At 39.3% G+C, this 26286-nt stretch overlaps 1 protein-coding gene across 1 annotated transcript in view; it reads left to right on the top strand.

Annotated features, from left to right (window-relative positions):
* The window catches only part of PPM1E (protein phosphatase, Mg2+/Mn2+ dependent 1E), a 184151-nt gene extending 159751 nt beyond the window's left edge, over positions 1-24400 (top strand). The window contains exons 2-7 of the mRNA XM_065897364.1: positions 2833-2951; positions 8626-8825; positions 15315-15503; positions 17881-18024; positions 18257-18350; positions 23346-24400. Coding sequence (XP_065753436.1) covers positions 2833-2951; positions 8626-8825; positions 15315-15503; positions 17881-18024; positions 18257-18350; positions 23346-24400 — 1801 coding nt within the window. The remainder of the gene's footprint in view (positions 1-2832; positions 2952-8625; positions 8826-15314; positions 15504-17880; positions 18025-18256; positions 18351-23345) is intronic.
* Positions 24401-26286: the final 1886 nt, after the last annotated feature.

Genomic DNA, 26286 nt, shown 5'->3' with positions numbered 1-26286 from the left:
CCTAGAGCGCGTGGGCTTCAGTAGTTGGGGCTCACAGTCTCTAGAGCGCAGGCTCAGTAGTTGTGGCACACGGGCTTAGCTGCTCCGTGGCATGTGGGATCTTCCCTGACCAGGGTTTGAACTTGTGTCCCCAGCATTGGCAGGCAGATTCCCAACCACTGTGTCACCAAGGAAGTCCAGCATAAAAGTTTTTAATTTTGATGTAGTTTAGTTTAACTCTTTTTTACTTTTGCTGCTTGTATTTTTGGTGTCATATTTAGGAAAGCCATTGCCTAATCCAAGGTCTTGAGGTTTTACTGCTGTGTTTTAAGATTTTTATAGTTTTAGCTCTTATAATTAGGTCTGTGATCCATTTTGAGTAAATTTTTGTATATGGTGTAAGGAAAGACACTAACTTGATTATTTTGTGTGTGGATATCCAGTTGTCCCAGCACCATTTGTAGAAAGTACTATTTTTTCCCCCATTGAATTGTCTTGGCACCCAGTCAGTGATGATTTATTTACATGTTATTAAATTCAGTATCTAATTTTTCCCTTATCTTGTTGGACTTCTCAGTAGTATTGACACAGTTGACCATTCTGTTCTTCAAATATTCTACTCTCTTGGTTCACCTTTTACTTATCTTGCTGTCTTTTCAGTATTTATAGGTTCCTTATCTTCCACCAAGCTTCTCAGTGTTGGGTTTTCAGTTATTATGGCTGTGTAACAAATTAGCACAGAACTTAGTGGCATAAAACAATCATTTATGATGCTCATAGTTTCTTTGGGCCAGGAATTAAGACTGGGCAAAGCAGGGTCAGCTTATCTCTGTTCCAGGATGTCTGGGGCCTCAGGGTGGGACTGGTATCATCTGAAGGCCTTTGCCATTACATGTCAGGCAGTTGATAATAGCCATTGACTGGGAGCCTCAGCTGACACCCACATGAACCTGTCCATGTCCCAGAGGGAGGGGAATGGCAGAGGAAGGGGAGGAAAAGGAGAAAAGGGAGGAAGAGAGAGGAAGAGAGAAGAGAAAGCCAAGGGGAAGTCTTGTAGTCTTTTATGACCAAATCCCAGAAGTCACAGCATCACTCTTGCCACTTTTTTTTTTTTTTTTGGTCAAAGTCTCATTCACATTCAAAGAAGGGAAAACAGATTCTGCCTCTTCACTTGGAACGGTAAAGTTCTTAAAGAGCATGTAGGACCAGAAATATTGCTGTGACCTTTTTTAGAAAAACAATCTGCCACCATCTGTTCTGGCTGCACAATTCACATCCTTCCCACATGCAAAAACATCACTCACCCTCCCCACAGAGTCTCCCAAAGTTCCATCCCTTAATGGCGTCAGGCTCAGGCTTGAGGTTCAGGATCTCAGTGAGGTCAGGTCCAGGTGAGACTCCTTGGGTGAAATTTCTTGATGACAGCTCCTTGAATATAGTTCCACTTGATTTGAAAACTTGGGGACTAAAGAGGCATATTATCTACCCCCTTCCCCACTGCTACCCAACATATAATGCGTATGTTGGGAAGGTACTTACTATTCCAAAAGGGGGAAAACAGGAGGCACACAGAAGTCACTGGTCCATAGTAGTTCTCTTTTTATGTTTTCTCTATGTGATCTATTCTATTTCCATAGTTTAAAAAAAAATTTTTTTTTTTTGGCCACGGTTCGCAGCTTGTGGGATCTTAGTTCCCCCGCCAGGGATGGAACCCATGCCGCCTGCAGGGGAATTGCGGAGTCCTAACCACTGGACTGCCAGGGAATTCCCCTCTATTTCCATAGTTTTAAATACCATCCATACATTCATGACTTCCAAATTTCCTAACATATCTGAGCTCCACACTAAAATATATAATTAGCCATCTGACACCTTCACAAGGATATCTCACAGATTTTTCCAACTTAACATGGCTAAAATGAATTCTTATTTTCTACTTTACCCTTTTCCTCCACAAATCTGTCTTTTCCTGGTTTCTCCATCTAGGTGAATGATGCCACCATTCACCGAGTTGCTCAGACCAAAACCTTAGGACTCAGGCTCATTCCTTTCTGTCTCTCACCTCTACATACAGTAATCAGCAAGTTCTATATTTTCTTTCTCCAAAATCACTTTTTTAAAAAATCTCACCTGGATTACAACAGTCTCCTTATTGGTCACCCTCCTTCATTCTTGCTGCCGTCCAATTTTCTTTGACACAGCAGTCAAAGTAATATTTTAATTAATATGTCTGGTTATGACACTGTCTAGCTCACAGTCTTTAGTTACTTCCCCCTGCGTTTTGAGTAAAAGATCCATATAACTGGCCTGTTCCTGTTCCTCTCACCTTATTCCTCACTACTTTCCCCCTTACCCACTACACTTTTATCTTCTTTGGGCTTCTTCCAGTTCCTCAAACATACCAGGCTTTCAGAAAGGGCCTGTACACATGCTTTTTTTCTGTCTGGAATATTCTCCCCCAGCTTCCCACTTCCACATAACTGTGTCTCTCTCATCCTTTGAGGTATGGCATTCCTGACTATTCTAAGTAGGTACTTCCCTTTAATACTTTCAATCCTATTTGTTTCCTTTATACAACGTATCACAACTTTAAGTTATATCCTATCTGTGTACTTATCATCTGTCTCCCTAAGCCTCCCCAGGTCAGGGGCCATATCTGTGTTATTCACCAGTGTATACCCAGCGCCTAGGCGACTGCCTACCATATTATATGCTCTCAACAAATATGTAGTGAATATTGTTTAAAGGTATAATTTTGTTTTGAGACAATGTTAATAATAAGTAATTAGTAATAATTTAAAATGTGATGGTTCCTAATTCTTACTGAAATAGCCTTTTATTTTTCTCTTTTAGTAACTGCCCTTCCTTTTTGGCTGCTGCTTTAGCCAGAGCCACATCAGATGAAGTCCTTCAGAGTGATCTTTCTGCACATTATATTCCAAAGGAAACCGATGGCACAGAAGGGACTGTGGGTAAGTACTTTTCTGCATTATTTGTTTTAAAATATTAAAATCTTCTCCTGTGTAGTGATTCACAGAAAATGTCTACAAAATACTATATCTAATTATGTTTACCCACTGGTTGATTTTATAGTAGTAGCAAGAGAAAAAAAAGCAAAAAAAATTTTTTCAAACTAATCAATAAAAGTAGGGAAAAGAGGGAAAAATACAGGCATATTTTGAAACCACATGAAGGTAACTGGAGTGAGAGATTATCGTAACAGTATGTTATCATAAATCATACCTAGGTAAATGGAGAGATGACAGTTATGTAATGTGATTTAATTGCCTGGATCATTGTACATCTTTTTTCCAGGTAAATTATGAGGCTTTAATTATTAACGAAGGCATGTTTATTAATGTGTTAGGCTTATACATATTTGACAGACTAAAAAAATACCAGTTGTTGTAAAAATTAGGGAATGGCTATTCAAAATTGTTGGGAATTTTAATATTTCATTCTATTTGTTCTATTTTAAGCATTTGCCTTTAAACATGGTGCAGAAGGAACAAAGCATATATTAATGAATCAGGACAGCTGGATTCCAGAGAATGTGAGGCAGATATAAAAATAAACATTCCTATTCTTCCTTTATCTCTCTAGATAATTTTTGATAGAAAATTGGCAAAGAAGGAATTCCTCTGCTTGTTTTTACTGAGAGTAATTGATTTCACTTGGAACCAAATTGTTCCAGAGTCAAGTTGGATGAAATTCCTGCTACAAAGCATTGGTCTTTCCTCTTGTACTGATGCGTGAAGTAAAAGCCCTATAACGAAAAGATGAGGGAGATTAAATTCTGCTTCACTGCAGCCAGGGTGATGGCTGACTCAGCTCCAGCTCAGTACAGTGACATTAACGACTGATGAGTAATTTACAGCTGTGAGGGGGTGGACTGCTACTTTGGACAGTTTTCTCTTTTTCGCACCCTTTTTAATTTAATTTTATTTTTCCATTTCAAGCAGCAATTATTTATATACTGATGTTCTTACACCACTTCCTGCAGGAGGATACTTAACGTAGCAAGATGGAAGTGTTGCCCTACGTGCCTACTTTGGAAGAATTTTCTGAACCCCCATAAGATAGCAAAAGTGTAATTAAGGATTTTTGTTTTGGTGGATATCATTGGTCATTCAGATTTCATATTTTTCCAAGAGACTACCCAGTAATGTCTCTATGCCACTGCTGGGATTCAGAATGATCTATTATAGTTCAGACTGTTTGCACGTCCTTCCTCTGTTTAACCCAAATCACTCAGTGTGAACTGCACTGAGGAGAATCTCTACAGGGCGTATTGTGTTTAGCCATACATCCGAGTGGGAAATGAGCATACTGAATAAGCCCTGCGGTCATTGTCTTAAAGGCACTGAAGTCCCCACTGAAACGCCCTTTGACTTTTCTCTTAGGTGTTTCCAAAAACAGACTTAAAGAAGAAAAATCCTCACCAAAGTTCTTTTCAATGTTTATGTCATCCCTAACAATGTTTGTTAAACAACCTTGCATTTCTGTTGGCAGACATAACTCCTGTCCAGAAAACCTAAAATCCATTTAAAATATCCCAATGTAAAAATTAAAAACAAGAAGGTGAAAATGATCACTAATACAGAGGATATTAAAAGAAATTATGAAAACGTTGTGAAAATAAATTTGAAAACCTGGGTATTTTCTAGAAATATACAAGTTAACAAAACTTTACCTAAGAAGAAAGAAATTGAGAAGATTGTCAAAAAGGACAAAAGGAGTAGGTGATTCTACAGGTGAACATTTTCAAACAAAGACAGATAATTCCATTGCTTTTTAAAATGAATTATCTAATTGCATAGGGAAAGAAGGAAAATTTGCACAGCATAACACTGATACCAAAACTTGCCTAAGACAAAGCTAAAATAAGGAATGAGAGATAAGTCTTAGTAATCAATGTAAAAAATCTTAAGTGAAATATTTGTATATTGAGTACAACAATTCATTTAATGAGTATTTTATTGAGGGCTTACTATAGCTTAGCACTGTCCTGGGGAAACAGCTGTGAAAAAACCAAAAATATTGGGACATTTATTACATAATTTGTATATTAATAGGTCAAAAGAAAAAAACAGAATAATCTCTAAGGATGCCCAAAGAAGCATTTGATAAACTTCAATATTCATTCCTAATTTTAAAAATACACTTAATAGAGTAGAACTAGATGGATACACCTTGGACACTGTAGGACCAAATTTGGCTCAAACCAAAAACCTAGCAGGTATGCTTAAAGTATATACTAAAGAATTTTTTAGTTGCAAGTGACCGCTGGCTTCAGCAAAACAGAATTTACTGGCTCCCCTTCAGGTAAGGGCTACACAGCTAGATTCAAGGCTTCACATGATGTCATAAAGGCCTGGCATTTCTCCAACTCTCAGCTGTACTCTTTTTCATCTTGATTTTATTTTCAGGCTCTGTGGGATGGCAAAATGGCTGTTAGGAGCACCAGATGTTCATCTGCCCAGGTTCAAAACAAGCAGGAAAGTAAGAGTGACTTTACTCAGTTGCTCCTACATAAACCACAGGATTCACTGTAACCAGCCCAGCTGGGGTTATTTCCCTTTTCCTGCACGAATAACTCTGGCCAGAGGAATATGGTTCCTAATTGGCTAGCCCTGAAAAACGTTTTACCCCTGGATGCACATGGACTGAGAGTAGAGAAGGAAATGTTCCTGGTAGAAAGAGGAATGCTTGCTAGGTGGCAGGTTACACATGAAAACAAAGTTCTGACTCAGAGTAGCAAATAAATAAAATAACTAGGAATAAATTCAGTAAGAAATAAGAAGGACCTTTGTTAAAACTCTATTGAGCAACATAAAAAGGATTTAAATTTATGAAACAGTATAACTTGTTCCCAAATAAGACTTAATATGAAAAAGAAGGCAATTTTCCCCAAATAACTCTGTAAATTCAGTATGATCCCAAACACAATGGCAACACAGTTCCCCCTCAAACTTTGACAAAATAATTAGTTCATCTGGAAGAATAAACATGTCAAACTACCCAGGTGACGTCTTTTAAAGTTAAGAATGATAGGAAAATTAGTTCTCCTTATATTAAAGCACGTTATGAAGTTATAGTAATTTTTAAAGAATGGCGTCATGGTAGAAACAGTTGGAGAGATCAGTGAAGAAGAATTAACAACCAAGAAGCATACAAATATTTTAATATTTTAGTGGTTATTAAAGTTTGCTTATTCATTTATTTAGTCAACATCTTGTGAGCTCCTGCTGTCTGCTAGGTTCTGTACTATGACTGATCCAGGACAATGAAGACACAGTCTCTATCTGCAATCTAATTGGGGAAAAGTAGAGCATGGGTGTGAGTCAGATAGACTCACATAGACTCACAGGCAGTACTCATTGAGAATGGTATTGCCTGTTTGTGAAATGTTCCAGATTCATAGAATGTAGCAAATAGTCAATAAATGTTATACATTGTCTAAAACTGTGGTAAAAGCTATAATAGATGGTGTGAACAAAGACAGATCTAGTGGTCCCCTAAATATTAGAGAAAGCTGGTATTGCTTCCCTTGATCAATTTAATCTGTCTACACCAGGGCTGTCCAGTAGACAGCACGATGATGGAAATGTTCTCTACCTGCATTGTCCAGTGTGGTAGCCAGTGGCCCTATATAGTTACTGAGTACTTGAAATATAGCTAATGTGACCAAAAAACTGAATTTTAAATTTTATGTAATTTTAGTTAATTTAAAGTTAAATAGCCACATGTAGCTAGTAAACTACCCGATTGGACAGTAGAGGTATATATATTAAGAGTAATATAAACAGTAATAATCAAACCAAAGTATGATATAACGTCTTACATTATGATCTGGGAACTATCCTGGTAGTTAATATCAGTTATTTGTTTCACCCCACCCCATGCTCCCTCGAAGTTTCTGAATTCACTTATTGATTTGCAGTCTTCCGTTGTGATGGAGTCAAATGCACACCCAAATGTAGGGTCTGGATTTGGGGGGATATGCTGTTGCGGAGACCAGAGGGGTTGGAGAGATACAAATAGGTAATTGCTGGCTGAAAGAGACAGGCTCTGGTAACTGGTGCTTTAAACAAACAAGCAGAAAGATCGGAGTTGCTAAAAACAAAATGTTGGGTTGTCTACTGGCCTCAGTTTTTCCCTCTTATACACACCTCCTCAGGTTGTGCTTGCTCTTTGAACTTCTTTTCTCTTTCAAATGTACCCTTGACTTTCGGTTATATAAAAATGTCAAAGGGGACAAAGTCACAAACACGGTTTGCCACCCTGTACTATGTTAATGAGCAAAAGAAAAGCAACAAAAACCTTGAGACCAGATTTCTGAGTACAGTCACTGAAAGAAGAGTTCTGAGTAAGAAAACAGGCAAAGTTACAGATTAAGGCAACAGCAGGGTAAAGAGTAAAGAAATGGGAGTCTAAGTTCCCAGGCCATTCTAGAACACGTAACCTCTCTTCTTTGAGATTTGTGCTCTAGATCAGAAGAGTTGTGTGTGCAACATGTGTGCCAATCTGGCACACGTTTTCTCAGGCTGTCAAGCTATATCTGATTTAGTGAAGTTAAAAAAAAAATTTTTTTTGGAGAATTCTAAATTTTTTTACTTGGGATGTAGGGGGACCCTCTAAAATACTGGCCTGAGATAACCTAATCTTCCCTTGGTTATTTCAACAGCTGCAATTTGAGTAGAGGACAGCTTGAGTGGAGATGATGTGAGATACAGTCTCTTCAGTACTATTCAGTGTTGCTTGAAAGGCTTACACACCTGTCCATGCACTGAGGGATGCAAGGGAGCCTCAGAAGTGAGCTTAGTCTACTCCACTTAATGGGTCAAGTAGTAGACTTAATAGTCTAGGGTGAAGAATCGTCTGATTGCTATCTCCTTTCTTCTATCTAGGGTTATACACATAGACAGAATGTAAGCATGTTTTCCTTAGAGAAATACCAAACTTTTAGACTCATTTGTTAACCTCTTGGTTAAACTATTTAAGCTATTGCCTACCACTTTAATTTGAAAATACATCAGATAACAAAAATATATAATTTAGTTCTGAATTATAATCAGTTACAGGAAAGAAAAGTAAGGGAACTGGAGTGAGGTAAAGGAAAAGGTCAGGAAGAAAGAGAGAGACTTAAGACAAATGGTAATCAAAGTAAACTCTTCTTATTCCCGTTGTTTATAAATGAATGATCTCTGTTCATAAGGCTTTCATATTCCAATTAGTTGGATGACCACTGTTCATATTTCAGTCATTCTTCTAAGCACAGGGGGCTTGGGTTTCCAGATGATAACCTTGGCAGCCAAACAGAAGTGCTCTGAACTAGATGGTGTTGCCAGAGCACTTCACCGGCTGGAAGAACTCCAGCCTAGGAATAGATAGATCAGCCCTGCTCAGAGGTTTTCTCCTCATGACACAAGGATATCTTAGTGGCAGCTGCTGGCTGATGGTTTTCTGCTAGATAGGTTGTCCTTTTCTCTCTTCAGCAGCAACATTTCACTTCTCTTGAGAAGGAGGAACTTCTTCTGTTAAGGAGGAGCTTGACCAAGGTGGCCTACTTCGGTCTTTACCAAGCAGGCAAGTGAAAAGCAGTTTTACAAGGGTCTTCACTGGGGGTTTCTGTTTCTTTCACAGAGATTGAGACAGTGAAATTGGCCCGTTCTGTCTTCAGTAAACTACACGAGATTTGCTGCAGCTGGGTGAAAGACTTCCCTCTCCGCAGGAGACCCCAGCTTTATTATGAGACATCAATCCATGCCATCAAAAACATGCGCAGGAAAATGGAGGACAAACATGTCTGCATTCCTGACTTTAATATGCTCTTCAACCTAGAGGTAAAGGGCACTTTTGAAGTGTCAGTGAGATTTGGAAAGCAAAACACCATCACAGGCCTGTTTTCTACCGAGAGAACTTCTAATATGCTGTAGTAATATCTCTGATAGGTTCGAATAGGACTAAGGGCAAAGTGGCACAAATTTGCTTCCATTAGTTGAAAGGAAAGGAACTATTTTACGTTATTTTGAATCGGTAATGCATTCACATGGTTTAGAATTGGAAAATAAAAATCCCTCTCTTATCCTTGTCTCTCAGACACTTCATATCCCCTCCACGGAGGCAAGCAAAGTTACCAGACCTTGTGTAACCTTCCAGAGACATTCTATAAACATATAAACAAAAAAGAAAGCTGTTATATCTCAATAAAGCTGTTTTTAAAAGGAACCTATTTCTATAGTATAATCAAACGTTGTCTATTAAGTTCCCACATTACTATGTTTCTGAAGCAACACAAAACACAAACATAAAGGAATAAATTTAAGACTAAGACAGTTTTCTGATCTCATGTGATTTTACTTTTAAAATCTTGGTTTCTGAGATAGGAAAGTAGCTGGAATTACATTTCATGAATCTCTGTGACTGACAGATTGGATCATATGAGCCTTGTCAATTTAATAACCATTTTCTTATCTTCCTCTTTTTTTTCTATTATGTTAATGCAAACAGATGTAGGTTTGTTTCCTATGCCTGTCACTTGCCGCTTTTCCTCACTCAAGTCCATAACTTAAAAATTACAATGTAGTGATTTATACAAAGCACACTGTTTCCTTCATTTAGCAGCTAACTTTAAATTTTAGCTGACTGTCAAGGTCTGATAAGCAGTGATGGTGGGCTGGTAATTGGTGCTCACGTTACAAGAAAGATCAGCTGATACCACACCCATGCAAATGTAACCCCTAAAGGCTGTACTGTGATAAACAGCCCTTAAACCACTGCACCCACTTGAAGATTATACTCAGGTTTGAGGTCATCATGGCCGTTTGTTGACCTGGTTGGTTTTCATTTTGCCTCAAAAATCAACTCAAAGGCCTCACTCAGAAAGGAGCACTTTGCTGTAGTGAAACAGACCTTGAGGGCAATTTGGGAACACATATTTAGACCCTTATAAATTTGCACACCCTTTTTAAATTTTTTTATTTATCTTTGGCTGCGCATGTGCTTTCTCTAGTTGCGGCGAGCGGGGGCTACTCTTCGTTTTGGTTTGCCGGCTTCGCGGGCTTCTCATGGCGGTGGCTTCTCTTGTTGCGGAGCACAGGCTCTAGGCGCACAGGCTTCAGTAGTTGTGGCGCATGGGCTTAGCTGCTCCACGGCATGTGGGATCTTCCCGGACCAGGGCTCAAACCCGTGTCCCCTGCATTGGCAGGCGGATTCTTAACCACTGCACCACCAGGGAAGCCCCTCACACCCTTTGATTTGATAATTTCACTTAAAAAAAATATTTTATGTATTTAATTTTGGCTGCATTGGGTCTTCATTGCTGCGTGCGGGCTTTCTCCAGTTGCAGCGAGCGGGGGCTACTCTTCGTTGTGGTGTGCAGGCGTCTCATGGCGGTGGCTTCTCTTGTGGAGCACAGGCTCTAGGCGCACAGGCTTCAGTAGTTGTGGCTCGCGGGCTCTAGAGCGCAGGCTCAGTAGTCATGGTGCATGGGCTTAGTTGCTCTGTGGCAAGTGGGATCTTCCTGGCCCAGGGCGCAAACCCGTGTCCCCTGCATTGGCAGGTGGATTCTTAACCACTGCGCCACCAGGGAAACCCGATAATTTCACTTTTACTTTTATAAGGTAAAAGAAATGCAGGAAATTCTTACATGTTTTGTTTGACATAAATGTTTTACACAACATAGTCAATAATAAAAAATTGACTTAGATCATAAGTCATATATAGGATCTAAGTCATATATAGGAAATGATTACTATGATATGCTCGTAAGATGTATAGTACTTATCCATTTAAATACTTAATGACTTGGGGGAAATGCTAATGATGAGGCAAATAACAAAAAGCAGGATATAAAATTTTATGTACATTATGATTCTAATTTTATTTTATTAAAAATTTATATTTATAGAAAAAAGACTGGTTATCTGTGGATGGTGGGATTAGAGATATTTATTTCCTTCTGTACACTTCTTATTAGTCCAAGTAAACATACATTATCTTATTTTAAAAACTGAAGTATCGTTGATTTACAGTGTTGTGTTAGTTTCTGGTGTACAGCAAGGTGATTCAGTTATTTTATATATATATATATATTCTGAAGAATACATATATATATTCTTTTTCACATTCTTTTCCATTATGCCTTATTATAGGGTATTGAATATAGTTCCCTGTGCTCAACAGTAGGACCTTGTTGTTTATCAGTTTTATGTATTTTAGTTTGTATATGCTAGTCCCAACCTCCTAGTTTATTTCTCCCCACCCACTTTCCCCTTTGGTAACCATAAGTTTGTTTTCTATGTCTGTGAGTCTGTTTCTGTTTCATAAATAAGTTCATTTGTGTCATTTTAGATTCTACATATAAGTGATATATGGTATTTGTCTTTCTGTCTGACTTACTTAGTACGATAATCTCTAGGCCCATCTATGTCGCTGCAAATGGCATTATTTCATTCTTTTTTTTTATGGCTGAGTAATATTCCATTACATACACACACACACTCACACACACACTCACACACGCACACTCACACACGCACACTCTCACACACACTCACACTCACACACGCACTCACACACACTCACACACTCACACTCACACACTCACACACACACACCACATCTTCTTTATTCATTCATCTGTCGATGGACATTTAAGTTGCTTCCATAGACATACATTATCTTTATAACAGGGAAGACATCGGTATTTTTTTAAGAGATCCACTTGGCTCCTTTGTTTCTTCTGATGTTACATTGTTTAGGAATCTCCTCACCAATCTCGTATTGTTTAAAGTTACATTCTCATGCCCACATAAAGCTGTTATTGCCCTCTTCCTCTTTGTGATGATCCCATATCAGCCCACTCATCATCTAAAAACTGCTTGGATGAACTGGGAGATTGGGATTGACATATATACACTAATCTGTATAAAATGGATAACTAATAAGAACCTGCTGTATAGAAAAATAAATAAAATTCAAAAAAACCCCAAAACCAAAAAAACTGCTTGGACGTGCAATTTTACCCTTATCCTGCCAATTGAGCTGTTTAAAAATGAGTACATTAAAAAAAATTTACTGCTATTTACTTTAAATAAGAATTTTTTATCGAGGTATTTTGATATACAATTAGTTTCAGGTGTACAATATAGTGATTCAAAATTTTTATAGATTATAGTCCATTTAAAGTTATTATAAAGTATTGGCTATATTCCCTGTGCTATACTGTATCCTTTTTTATAGCTTATAGTCCATTTAAAGTTATTATAAAGTATTGGCTATATTCCCTGTGCTATACTGTATCCTTTTTTACAGCTTATAGTCCATTTAAAGTTATTATAAAGTATTGGCTGTATTCCCTGTGCTGTACTGTATCCTTGTAGCTTATTTATTTTATACATAGTCATTTGTGTCTCTTAATCCCTACCCTTACACTGCCCCCACTTCCCTACCCTCTTGGTAACCACTAGTTTGTTCTCTGTGTCTGTGAGCCTGTTTCCATTTTGTTCATTTCTTTTATTTAGATTGCACATACAAGTGATAACATACAGTATTTGTCTTTCTCTGTCTGACTTGTTTCACTAAACCTAATGCCCTCCAAGTCTATCCATGTTGTTGCAAATAGCAAAATTACATTCCTTTTTACGGCTGAGTACCATTCCATTTTGTGTGTGTGTGTATGTGTATACATAGACACCACATCTCTTTATCCCTTTTTTAAAAATTGAAGTATAGTTGATTTACATTATATGTTTCAAGTGTACAGCATAATGATTCAGTATTTTTACAGATTATATTCCATTAAAAGTTATTAGAAGAATAATGGCTATAGTTGCCTGTACTATATAATATATCCTTGTTGCTTATTTATTTTATACATAGTAGTTTATATCTTCGAATCCTATATCCTTGTCTCACCCCTCCCCTCTTCCCACTCCCCACTGGTAACCACTAGTTTGTCTTCTATATCTGTGAGTCTGCTTCTGTTTTATTATATACATTTGTTTGGTTTATTTTTTAGATTCTACATATAAGCGATATCATACAGTATTTGTCTTTCCCTGTTTGACTTATTTCACTAAGCATAATATTCTCTAGGTCTATCTGTGTTGCTGCAAATGGCAGAATTTCTTTTTTATGGCTGAATAATATATATCTATTTCACATCTTCTTTACCCACTCATCTATTGATGGACACTTGTGTTGTTTCCTTATCTTGGCAATTGTAAATAGTGCTGCTATGAACACTGAACTTTTTGAATTAGTGTTTTTGTTTTTTCTGGATATATACCCAGGAGTGGAATTGCTGGATCATACAGTAGTTCTATTTTTAGTTTTTTGAGGAACATCCATATTGTTTTCCACAGTGGCTGCATCAATTTACATTCCCATCAACAGTGTAGGAGGTTCCCTTTTCTCTACATTCTCTCCAACATTTGTTATTTGTGTTCTTCCTGATGATGGCCATTCAGATAGGTGTGAGGTGATATCTCTTTGTTCTTTTGATTTGCATCTCTCTGTTAATTAGCGATGTTGAGCGTCTTTTCATATGCCTGTTAGTCATCTGTGTATCTTCTTTGGAAAAGTGTCTGTTCAGGTCTTCTCCCCATTTTTTTTGATTGGGTTTTTTTGATATTGACTTGTATGAACTATTTATATATATATAAATATATTTATATTTTATATATTTAATATGTTTTTAACATATTATATATGTTTTAATATAATTTGGATATTACCCCCTTGTCGAAAAATGAGTACTTCTTTAGTACAAGGTAGAAATTCTACATGTCAAAGAGTGTTTTTCTAAAGAGCTGTTTATCAGTGTCATCTTCAGTGGCATTATAGATGGTTTGATTATATTGCTAAATTAACTAGTTGTAATAATCTGTATTAGATATAGATTTCATAATATTAGGTTGTATCGTTACTCTATGGACATTTATATTTGGTACTTTTGTAAATGTAATAGTTCGTTTCAAAAGAACTTTTTCAAAGCACAAATATACCTGTTGTTTTAGTATATTTTAGTAGTCCTTCCAAATCCCCATGAGATACCAACTCATCCCTATCTAATAGATGAAAAAACAAGCACAAGAAAATTATATGCTTTACTTTGTATATTTTATTCACTTTGAATGACAGGGCCTGGACTCAGCTGAACTCTCCAAGAGCCCAAGGAAGAAGTCAAAGCTTCCAAATGAAAATTATTACGTAGTGTTGCCTAAAAGGGACCCAGAACTCAGTGAGAGTTCAGTGAGTTACAGATCTCCTAAGTGAGCTAGAGCTGAGATTTAAACACTTGAGTTGAAGAGAAAGAAAAAACTAAGTACTTAATGAGTTAAAGGTACTCTTGTGATTAGGCTTCCGTTGTCAAGACAAATCACAGGTTTGGAAGACTCTCTTCTGGCAGTTGCCATAGGGCTTCAAGCAGAGGGTGAGCTAGGAAATGTGAAGCTACATCTTGAATTAGGGGATTAGGTAAAGACATATAAACATCTGATGTGGTTCAAGTTTGGGTAACCAATTTAGAGACTGTGTGTGTTTTTTTTTTTTTTTTTGCGGTACACGGGCCTCTCCCGTTGCGGAGCACAGGCTCCGGACGCACAGGCTCAGAGGCTATGGCTCACGGGCCTAGCTGCTCCGCGGCATGTGGGATCTTCCCGGACCGGGGCACGAACCCGCGTCCCCTGCATCAGCAGGTGGGCTCTCAACCACTGCGCCACCAGGGAAGCCCGAGACTGTGTTATTTATGGTGAGAATACAATGTGACCATGAATGATTTATGAAGGCGATATTATAGTTTAGAAGTATGTGTATGCTTTCATTTTCTCTCTTAGATCGTATTTTAAATGATCTAACATAATTGGCCTCGTGCTTGGAAGGCCAGTTATTTCCTATTGTTCTCAGTTTCTAATTTTATTAAAGTACTTTCCTTTTGACAAAAATCCTCAATCCAGAACAGCCTTTGCTTTAATTCCTCCTCATATCTTCTCTTTCTCCCCCTCCCCACAACTTATAACAGCAACTTTGAAGCCAATGTATGTAGGTGGTTTCCATGGTACAAGACAACAGCTTTCACAGTGAGAGAGGGCGCTTCAGCCTGAGCTAATTGGGCATGATGTGTTCCAGTGTTCTGGTGTGTAAACACAGATGCCCTAATGTTGCAGGTATTTTAGCATTTGATCAGGCACGTCAGGAAAGGGAAACATTTAGTCTCATTATCTGGGTGACAAAGCAGTGGAGGAGGATGGGCAGCAGTGCGGGGGACTGGCTCATTTGAGTCATGCTATACCTAACTCCTTTAACTGTTTCTGTGTTCCTATTGACAGGACCAGGAAGAACAAGCTTACTTTGCAGTGTTTGATGGCCATGGGGGAGTGGACGCTGCCATTTATGCCTCCATTCACCTGCATGTTAACTTAGTACGCCAGGAGATGTTCCCCCATGATCCTGCTGAGGCCCTGTGCCGGGCCTTCCGGGTCACTGACGAGCGGTTTGTACAGAAAGCAGCCAGGGAGGTATGCCGTTTCCACATAAATTCCAGCCATGATGCATTAGCTGAGATCTACTTGTTCTGTGGTTAAAAGGCTATTTTGGATTTTCTCTTGTGGTAGACATTATTTCAAGCTCTCTTCCAAACTATGTTCTTGACACACAGTATTGGATTGTTGTATTTCTGACTCTCTCTTTAGGAATAGATTTAGTGGGGTGCTATGATGTACTGTATAGAAACTGCCAAGATATAATTTTCTAGAAAGCCAGTCCACTGCTGGATTTGGCAGGTGACTTTTATCTTATTCACCATTGCCTGTCAGGTTCACACCGGGACCATCTCTCTAAGCAGACTTTCGCTGACAAAATCTGGATATGGTGATTAAAACAGTGGTCTATAAAAGAGAAACAGAAGCTGGGATTTCTCGATACAGCTGGTTCTAAATGGGTCGGCAGTGTTTTGCTGTGTATCTCTTGAAGAAAGTTTTGCTTGGAGAGAGTAAATCCTTAGATGATCCTTGAACTGATTTTCTCTTAACAGGAAGAAAGGTCAGAGCTCATGTCCTAATTTCTTACGGTTAATCAGACCTGAGGTTTTACTCTGAATGAATGACAGGGGCTCTAAATTAAGATCTAAAAGTAAAAATTTTAATCTATTATCATTCTGGGCATTGGTACACAATTAACTACAGGACTCTATCTTCATTTCCAACTAGGGACTAACAGAAAGAGAATAACTTTTAATTTTAAAAAGTAATTGCAGAATTGTATACACACAGAAAATAAGACTCCTGCCCTATGACTTAAACGTTATTAACTCTTTGAAGTGGGCTTGGAGAGAACAGGGTAATCACTGAATCCTTTTCTCTGATGTCATAGTTATGCTACACATCAACAGTGGGGTTTGGAATTAATGAAGCAGTAATTCAGAACTACTTGGTGTTAAGCAAGGGCGATATTCTCTATCTCCCCACCTGCACCCCAGGTTTAGATTAATATGCAGATCCAACAGTAGTAACCACTGTGGTCTGCAAATAGAGGCGGGGCTAGAAAACAAAATACAGTTGCTGACCTCAGACTTTGCCAGTCTCTGGAGGGCCGGCATTGCTTGGTTCTGCCCGTCTTGGAGCTGCCGGCTGCCATCACTCTGACTGAGGACAAGACCTGGCCCCTGAGAGGTGATCTGTAAATCATGAACGTGAAACTAAGAGAATCACCTTGTCTTCTTCATCCTCCGTCCTATCCCTTTTAAACTCTGTGTCCTCAAAATCATGGCTTTTTTTCCTGACCGTGTTCACCTCGTTTGCTTTGCCAATGATCCTAGTGTCTCTTGGTCTTGCCAACAGTTCTCGTGAATAATTTAGGTTTGTCTCAGCAGTTACTTTTCTCCTTGTGCTTCCATGTGCTGCTAACTGCTGGGGAGAAAGCAGCTATTCCTGTTGTGTAGCAGCCCTGCCTCCTGTTCTCTCAGGGGCACATGTACTGAAGTGTCTTTATCGTGTGTTCCAGGGGGCTGAGGTTTTGAACATTCTGTGTGGGAAGACATTTTATTGGTGGGTGAGGATTTATAACAAACTTTCCCTATATAGGGAAAATGAGAAGTTGTTTTCTTATTGGATACAAGGGGCCTTCTACCATCTTGACGCATTGGTTCTAATTTAGGCCAAGTCCTTAGTAACAGAAAGTCATGCTCGTTTGGTAGTGACTCATGTCAAATGGAGATGTCATTTTAGGACAGTAGTATCAAGTACATTAAGTACAGTGGTACTGAGCTATTGTGATGAAATTCCAGGCTGTTTGTTTTTTTATGCAATGTTCCGAAAGCAAAGGTCCCTAAAATTATTGCAGGAGATTTTATTTTTGTTTTTTAAAGGTACAAGCAACTTAGCACTCCAGGGAATGTATGTAATCTCTTGGCTCCTGTTTTAATATCCAGAGTATGGAAGCATTTGTTGTGTACACACCAGATGCTTTGTATGTTATTTTGTGAAGCCAGGACTCCCCCCCTGAACAAAACAGAGACCAGAGTATGGAAATCTTTACTCTAAGGATTGATATAGTGGCTTAGCACTGGACTAGGAGGACAGAATTTCAGTTCTGTTCTAATCAGTTACCTGATCTTGGGCAAGTCACATAACCTGCCACAGTACCTGTGTATAAAATGGAATTGATAATTGTCTCTGCCTTGCATATCACAGATAAAATGGATCTGTGTGTGTGTGTGCACATATAAATACATACAAGCACATAAGAATGCATTGAGAAATGGGAATTGCTATTTGTGAAATCGAGTTATTAGCAGTCTAGCTTCCAACTGAAAAGTCTGTATTACCTATAAATTGCTTCTCAGTGAGAATTTGCTGTCTCCTTATTTTTAGTGACTCTTATTTAAATTACTTTCAGAGCTTAAGATGCGGGACCACAGGAGTGGTGACTTTTATCAGAGGCAACATGCTACATGTGGCCTGGGTAGGTGATTCCCAGGTTATGCTTGTGAGAAAGGGCCAAGCTGTTGAACTAATGAAGCCACACAAACCGGACAGAGAGGTAAGTATGGTCTGTTCTGTTAGGGCACGTGCCACAAAGGCAGTCTTCTAGTCACGGATTTTCACTTATAATTATCACCATTATCTCAGTAACCGTGCCCACCTTCCAAAGGAAAAATAAAGAGAACCCTTTCCAGGAAGCTGATGAGTATTATATCTGTTGTTTACTGTTAAGGTAGATGAATAAATCCTGAATCCAGTTATTTGCTTCTTTCTATTACATTACTGTACAGGATGAAAAGCAGCGAATTGAGGCCCTTGGAGGTTGTGTAGTCTGGTTTGGTGCCTGGAGGGTGAATGGAAGTCTGTCGGTCTCCAGAGCTATTGGTAGGAAAAACCGATTAATTTTTGTTTCTCCAAACTTCCTTTACCAGAACACTGTCTTATATTAATCTGATACAACAAGGGAACCTGAGAAAATAACAGATTTTCAGAGTGCTTATTACTGTTTAAAATAACGTTTGGATAATGCTTCTTGTAATTAATTATTTAACCTACTCATTTATATAAATTCCATTCTTAAAAGAACTATATTAAGAAATGTTCTCTTACAAGTTTCTTTTTTTAATGGAAGCCTTTAATCTTTAGCATACAAATCTGCTTAAAACCACAGTGATTTTCATTCCATTTTGGGTCATACTTAGCTTAAATCAGTACTTTCCATAAAATAGAAGCTTCCCCCCCATATTTTACCTTGCTTATATCTTTAATTTTTTCGGTGAATTCTAAAATAACACAATGTGCTTTTTAGATGAAAACAATTTTTACTATATTAAAATTAGAAAACTAATTTTACTATATGTGGAATATAGTAATTTGTCAGATAACCCTGGGGTTTCAGCGAATCTCTTCCCTGGACCTAAATTCTTTAAAAGAAGGGGAAGTCGATAAAACTCTTTGTCTAAAATTGAGAGAGTAAACAGCTAAGCTGTTTGGACAGAATGTGAAGGTGTAGTTCAAAGAATTGGGCTATAGTACTGTTTCTGTTTCACTTTTGCACCTGGGTCTGTTGCTTTAGGCTTCATGGCTCAGCTCCACTTTATGTTTTTTTAAAAAGAACAGATCAATGTGCGTGTGTCTATATGGGTGGTATGCATATATGCATATAAACTGCAGTTCTCAGTCACTGCCTCCTAAATAAATGAAGTAGTTTGACATAGGGATAACATGGACAAATGGAATTGAGGTCTAATCCCCAAATTTTGCTTATCATTACCAAAATATTCCAGGAACGTTAACAAAATCTCAAAGGACTGATTTCAGTTTCACCACTGATGTGATTTCCCTCCTACTCTTTGGGAAGGTGCTGGCAAGCTGTGAAGTGGCCCAAATGGGAGCAGCAGAGGCTGAGAGAGAAGGAGGAAGCTCAAAGATTCTGCAGTACCTCTTGAAAAACTGAGAGCTGGCTTTACCTTAGACTGAGGGAGTTATTAGGAACTCTGGAATAAGACCAAAAGGGAGAAATTTCTGATTTCTAAAACACACCCTCAAATAGAATTATTTTTGACAACTCCAACCAAAGACCTCTTCTCCTGATCTAACTTGTCCGAGTATTTAGAAGTAACTTTAATGCTTGTTATAGAACCAACTTTATACTAGAGGATACTTATCATTTCTTGCTTCTAAAAATATGACACAAGGGGGAAAAGCAGGGAAAGAATGTCCTTGAATAAGTGACAGTCTAAGAGAAAACCAGGCTGACTTCATAGAGGAAGTGACTTCTGAAGTGGACATGGAGGATAGTATGCAGAGAAGGACATCCCAGGTATGGCAAATACAAACACATGGGCATCTCAAAGGGCATGTCTTGTTTTAGGAACAGTGACAAGTGCAGGAGGCTGGGGCAGAGGGTGGGAGTGGGAAGAGGTAGGTGTTGGCACCAGAGTACAAAGGGGCTTAAATGCCAGGCTAAGTGTCTGGACTTCATCAGGTGAATAAGACGAGGGCCCACGTGGTCAGGTTTGTATTTATAAATATTTGTAATAATTATGGAAGACGAACTAGAGTAGAAAGCCTAGATGAGAGGTCATTCAGGAGGCTGTTGATACAACTTGTTTCAGAGATAGGACAGCTAAAAAAGGGATACAGAGGAGGGTATAAATTGCTGAGACAGAAACGACAGTTTGTGGGGGAAGAGGAAAGTTAACTTCCAGGTTTCGGACTTGTGTGACTGAGAAGACGATAAAACATTTGTAATAAAGCAGCAGCAGCAGTTTGGGAGTGGGGAGGAGGGCAGATAATGAGTTCATTTTGGACATATTTTATATTCTAGGTGCCTGTGGGATGTCTTGGAAGAGATAATTTATATGCAATTGGAAATACAGATCTGGACCTGAGCAGAGTTCTGAGTTAGAGATAGAGATATGGGAATTCATCCCATTTTGGCAATATTAGCAACCTGTGAAGTGATATATGTGTGTGTGTGTGTGTCTGTGTGTGTGTGTGTGTGTATTTTTAGTTGAAACTACAGGAATGGATGACATTGCCCAGGAATATTTAGTGTGAAGAGAGACCAAGGATGAGACTCATTACTTGTAGAATAACATGAAGTCATGCTCTCTGGGTTTGTATCTTGGCTCTGCCACTTTACCAGCTGCGGGTCTTGAGAAATTTACCGCACTTCTCTGTATCTGTTTGTCCCTTTGTAAAGCAGGGATAGTAACAGTATCTAACTCATAGAGTTTCTGTATTAAATGGCATAATACACACACCACACTTAGAACCCTGCCTGGCACAGTCTTAGCACACAATGATTTTTGGTGATTTTAAGTGAAGGAGCCAGTGAAGAAAATCAGGAAGGGATCAGAGACATAGAAATGGGGTATCACAGATGCTGGGGAAGGGGGTTTCTAGGAGTATGTAGTCAACAGGGTCAAATGCTGCAGAGGTCAAGTCATAGAATTTTGAAAATAGAAAATGGTTGTGGATATAGGTGAATCATTAAAGATTTTTTTTTAAGTCGGAGGGAGGAATTGAGGGAATTCGGGCCTGATAAACTTAATTTTCTTTGAAGTAGGAAATTAGGCCATCTACCAAAATCCAGTAACTTAATTGGAAAGAGTTGAAGAATGTGAGAAAGATTTGGAAAGCTCATGGAATAAAATAGGGGCTAAATAAGGACAAGAAAAGGGACTCCTGGGACTTCCCTGGTGGCGCAGTGGTTAAAAATCTCCCTGCCAGTGCAGGGGACACGGGTTTGAGCCCTGGTCCGGGAAGATCCCACATGCCGCGGAGCAACTAAGCCCGTGCGCCACAACTACTGAGCCTGCGCTCTAGGGCCCGTGATCCGCAACTACTGAGCCCACGTGCCACAACTACTGAAGCCCACACGCCTAGAGCCTGTGCTCCGCAACAAGAGAAGCCACCGCAATGAGAAGCCCATGCACCGCGACAAAGAGTAGCCCCCGCTCGCTGCAACTAGAGGAAGCCAGGGCACAGCAATGAAGACCCAACACAGCCATATATAAATTAATTAATTAATTAATTTAAAAAAAAAGAAAAACGACTCCTGAGCAGAGTTCAGCTCTGCTTAGAAAGTAAATAACACTTAACACTTTAAAAATAAAACACTTTTCAACTGTTTCTCCCCATGAGCCCTTCAGATTTATGATCCAAAGTTGACAAGAGGCATGTTATCTAGCATATGGAGAGAGAAAGTTTTAGACAAAAGGATGTTGCCATTTTTACAGTGAAATGGATAATCATGCCCTCCCACCAAATTTGGAAGCAGAATGTCATGAATTTGACATCCAACAGTAGATCAGGTGAAAAGCCAGAATTTTGGCAGCACTTTCTCTGTGCAGATCTTTGTATGTTCTGTTCCAACCTAACAGTTGCAGTAGCCTTTTAATTGAAGCACTAAGATTTTTGGGAACAGTATGACTCAGAACACATTTATTTTTAGAGTTGGAATTCAGAAAATAATGATGATAATAATACAGTCAGGTGGAGTAGGGAATGGGGAAATTTAGTAAAGTGGATTGGTGGAGGACACTGAATCCCCAGTGACTGGAAGTTTTGTTTTTGTTTTTTGGGTTTTTTTTTGCGGTACGCGGGTCTCTCACCGTTGTGGCCTCTCCCGTTGCGGAGCACAGGCTCCGGACGCGCAGGCTCAGCGGCCATGGCTCATGGGCCCAGCCTCTCCGCGGCATGTGGGATCTTCCCGGACCGGGGCACGAACCCGTGTCCCCTGCATCGGCAGGCGGACTCTCAACCACTGCGCCACCAGGGAAGCCTGACTGGAAGTTTTAATTAGCTTTAACAGGGTATTGGGAGGTGCCATAGTATAGCAGTGAAGTTGACGAAATCAAAACCATACTTGAGGAAGATGGTTCTGGCTACCTTAGTCTGTGAAAAAGACTAGTTTCTTACTTTGTAGATAAACTAACCCAGGTAATTAAATACTAAGTAAGTATCTGTTGTTCAGGGTGTCCCGTCATGCAGCCTGCTCGATAGGGTATGTGGCCCACAGTGGTTCTAGCAGAGTTAATCCATAGGGTTCCCATTGAGCTTTTTGGGCCTATTTGAGGATTAAACAGGGATGTGAAATATTGGAGAGAACTTTACTTGGGTAGGAGAGAACCTATAACAGATATCAGAAACAGTGACAATATGGCCACATCGTTTAAGTAAGTATATGTAACTTCATTTTGTCTTCCCCTAATCAGATAGTTCAGTTTTAGTACAATAAAATGGACAGTAATTGAAGAGGGTTTGTAAGTAACAAGTGCTAAGATCCGGATGCAGGCAGTCTGACTCCAGGCCTTGCATTGTTAACCACTAAGCTATATGCTGCCACTTTAAGAATGATAAAGCATTTTGTAAAAAAAAATTTTTTTAAACTACTGTTTGCCAATGAATTATGATACTCTAAACTAGGAACTATTGCTCAATACTCCATGTTTTTTATGTAAAGAAGTAAATGAGTATCCCTTGTAGTAATGTTATTTGGTTACCCAACAGGCAAAGGACCTGTTTGCTAAGGCTCTCTCCAAGTACTAAAGGAAAACAACGAATATAAACAAGCGAGGGATCTGGAAGTGCTCTGGATCTGAAAGTTCCAAAATGCTCTGTAGATGATGAATTATCTCAGTAATCTGGTGACAGAAACCTAGCTTAGTTGGGGCCCCAGGTCTCCAGTCTGTTGCCATTCCAAGCACCCAATATTCAAGTACAAATTACTCCCTAACAGTTACCTCCGTGTCTTTGCTGATACTGTTCCCTCAACAGAGGACCCTTCTCTGCTTAGGCCATTTGAGCTGGCCATAAACGTTTTTACATGCAAGATAAACCAAAATCTGACCTATTTTCTAATTCCCACAGGAGATGCGGAACATAAGCCATATATCTGCGGGGATGCAGATTCTGCCTCTACTGTTTTGGATGGAACTGAAGACTACCTCATTCTGGCCTGTGATGGCTTCTACGACACCGTGAACCCTGATGAGGCAGTGAAGGTTGTGTCTGATCACTTGAAGGAGAACAATGGAGACAGCAGCATGGTTGCCCACAAACTAGTAGCATCAGCTCGTGATGCTGGGTCAAGCGATAACATCACTGTCATTGTGGTATTCCTGAGGGACATGAACAAAGCTGTAAACGTTAGTGAGGAATCAGATTGGACAGAGAACTCTTTTCAAGGAGGGCAAGAAGATGGTGGGGATGATAAGGAGAATCATGGAGAGTGCAAACGCCTTTGGCCTCAGCACCAGTGCTCAGCACCGGCCGATCTAGGCTATGATGGGCGTGTGGACTCATTCACTGATAGAACCAGCCTGAGCCCAGGGTCCCAAATCAACGTGCTGGCAGACCCAGGCTACCTAGATCTCACACAAATAGAAGCACGCAAACCTCACAGTGCCCAGTGCTTGCCATCAGTTGAGATGTTTGGTCCTGGTGCACCAAAGAAAGCAAATTTTGTTAATGAGCTAATAATGGAGAAAAAATCAGGTCAATCATCATTGCCTGAACGGAGTGGTGCTGGAGAGTTTCCCTCTTCTTTTAATTTGGGTTCAACAGGGCAGCAGATATGCAGAATGGGGAGCTTGTCTCCTGTTTGTTCTAGGTTGGAAAATGAACAGTTCAAATTCCTGGGAAAGAGAGTTTCTAGACTGTATCGTTTACACTACCACTACTCAAAGAGGCGGCACGGATTCAGATTTAATCCAAAGTTTTATTCTTTTCTCTCTGTTCGAGAGCCTTCCCACAAAACAGGCACTAGCCTGTCCTCACTTATTCGAAGTGGGAAGAGAAATAGGATGTTAAGAAGTTCTCTGCCATGGAGACAAAACAGTTGGAAAGGGTACAGTGAAAACATGATGGGGAAGCTTAAAAAGAGTAATGCTATTCCATACCCAGCTCTTCCCTGGAGTTTTTAAAATATAATAAATAACTTTCTCTTTAAAGTAGGCTAGCTAGCTCTCCCCCAATAAAGACATCACTATCAGAGTAGAAACAAGGTAGATATTTCTGAAATATTGTGTGCTTCATTATGATGAGCCATGGATGGCTCAACTCTTAAATGTAAATAGATCTCTAGGAAACTCACTACAGTGTTTTCAATCTAATAAAAAAGTACTGGCGGTTTCACTAGCAAAATTATACACCTGGTCCCAGTGACGTGTCTCTGTACCTACGTACCACCCCCACCCCGTGACCCTTTCACGTCACTAGTGGAAGCTTGCAAGTTGGTTATTTCAGTCAGGAGATGCAGTGTTGAAATCTCACGGCAGGTGAAATCTGTTCTGATGTGCCTAATATATCTCTGGAAAACTTAATGCAGAATTAGAGCTAGTTGGGGAATGTTCCTCAAAAGACTGGGGACTATAAGGGAAAGCCCCTCCCCTTTTTTGGTAGGTAAAAGGCTAAAAGCCACATGGGTTTTAACTGGTAACAATGAAAGTAGAAAACTAGTGTAAAAATGTCATATTCTCAGACTTGTGAGGTGGTATATAGTCAAACAGATTCACTAATTTTTTCCTGTAACATAGAAGACCAACAATGAAAATTTTTTGAATTAAAAAGTATTTCCTAGGGCTGTAGCTATTTGGGAGTTTCATAACCTGTTACGGTGCTTTTGACAGAATTATTATTATTTTTTAGAAGACTGCTGTCAATTGGTTTGAACCTATGATGCTAATGTGTTTTTCACTGTACCTTCATCTCAGGAGTAAAACTTCTTTAATGGAGATGATTTCAGGTACAGATATACTACAATCAAGTTGCCATTTTAAAAGAAAATCAAATAGTATTTCTATTTTTTTCTGCCTTTTTTTTTTTTAAAAAAAAGTTCAGACAGCAAAGGTATGTACTACGATCAAATAAAAAGTGGTGTTGGAGAATGAAAAATATTAGTTTTAACTTCTCGAAAATTGTTTCCCCCAAGGGAATGAAATAATTGGTGTGGAAGAGGCTGAAAGTACTGCCTAGAGTGAGCCCACAGGCCAAGTGCAACGGAGAATGCAGATTACTGCAGCTGAGGTCTGTTTAGTTGTAAATTTGAGTCCTGCAGCGTCAGACCAAATAGTACACGTTTCTCTTTTCAATATTTATTTACATTTGATACTCTGAAATTGTCTGCTTTTTGTCATTTCTACAGTTTCAAGTCAGAACCGTATCTGCAACTATAGAGGCGGCAGATAAACTAATAATCAGATTCATTCAGTGAGGCAGCCTGATTCTTTGAGAATCACGAGTGTCTCCACGTGACATTTTACCCTCCCCCAGTCGAGCACGGAGCAGCCACGCCGATGCACTGGAGCTGCCTGCTGCAGGGCTCACTCCCTCATACTGTTGGGAGGTGCTAAATGCTCTTGCTGGGAAACGTGCACTGAGCAATCCTGTTTTAACAGAATACTAACACACTAATTACTTTATGTTCCCCAGACTCATAATGGAGGACTAAGATTCCTGGATCTTAAAAACAGAGGACTGCAGCGTATTTTGGGGTGCCAGTGTAGCTATGTCCAACACATAAAAACAGATTCACTTTAGCAACAGATTGATAATCTACAGGTTTTACTTTTTAAAGTTTGGATGTAAGTAGAGATTTTCAGTATTCGTTTTCCCTTATTTTGAAGTCATTTCTTCTCAAGTCTTGTGACACATGGCTGAAAAAGAGGGAGCGCCCATGGCTCCAACCGTAGTACCAGAATCTTTTCACCATCCTGATGCTGTACCCCCATACATGGACCTCACTCACATCTGTCATTTTTGGAAGCCTAGATCTTAACAACCCATCAGGTGCAGTGTCAGTTTCAAATCA

This window comes from Phocoena phocoena, chromosome 19 (assembly GCF_963924675.1).
Source record: "Phocoena phocoena chromosome 19, mPhoPho1.1, whole genome shotgun sequence".
Lineage (NCBI taxonomy): Eukaryota > Metazoa > Chordata > Mammalia > Artiodactyla > Phocoenidae > Phocoena > Phocoena phocoena.
The sequence above is the reverse complement of the archived record's forward strand: the minus strand, read 5'-3'. Positions and strand labels throughout refer to the sequence as shown.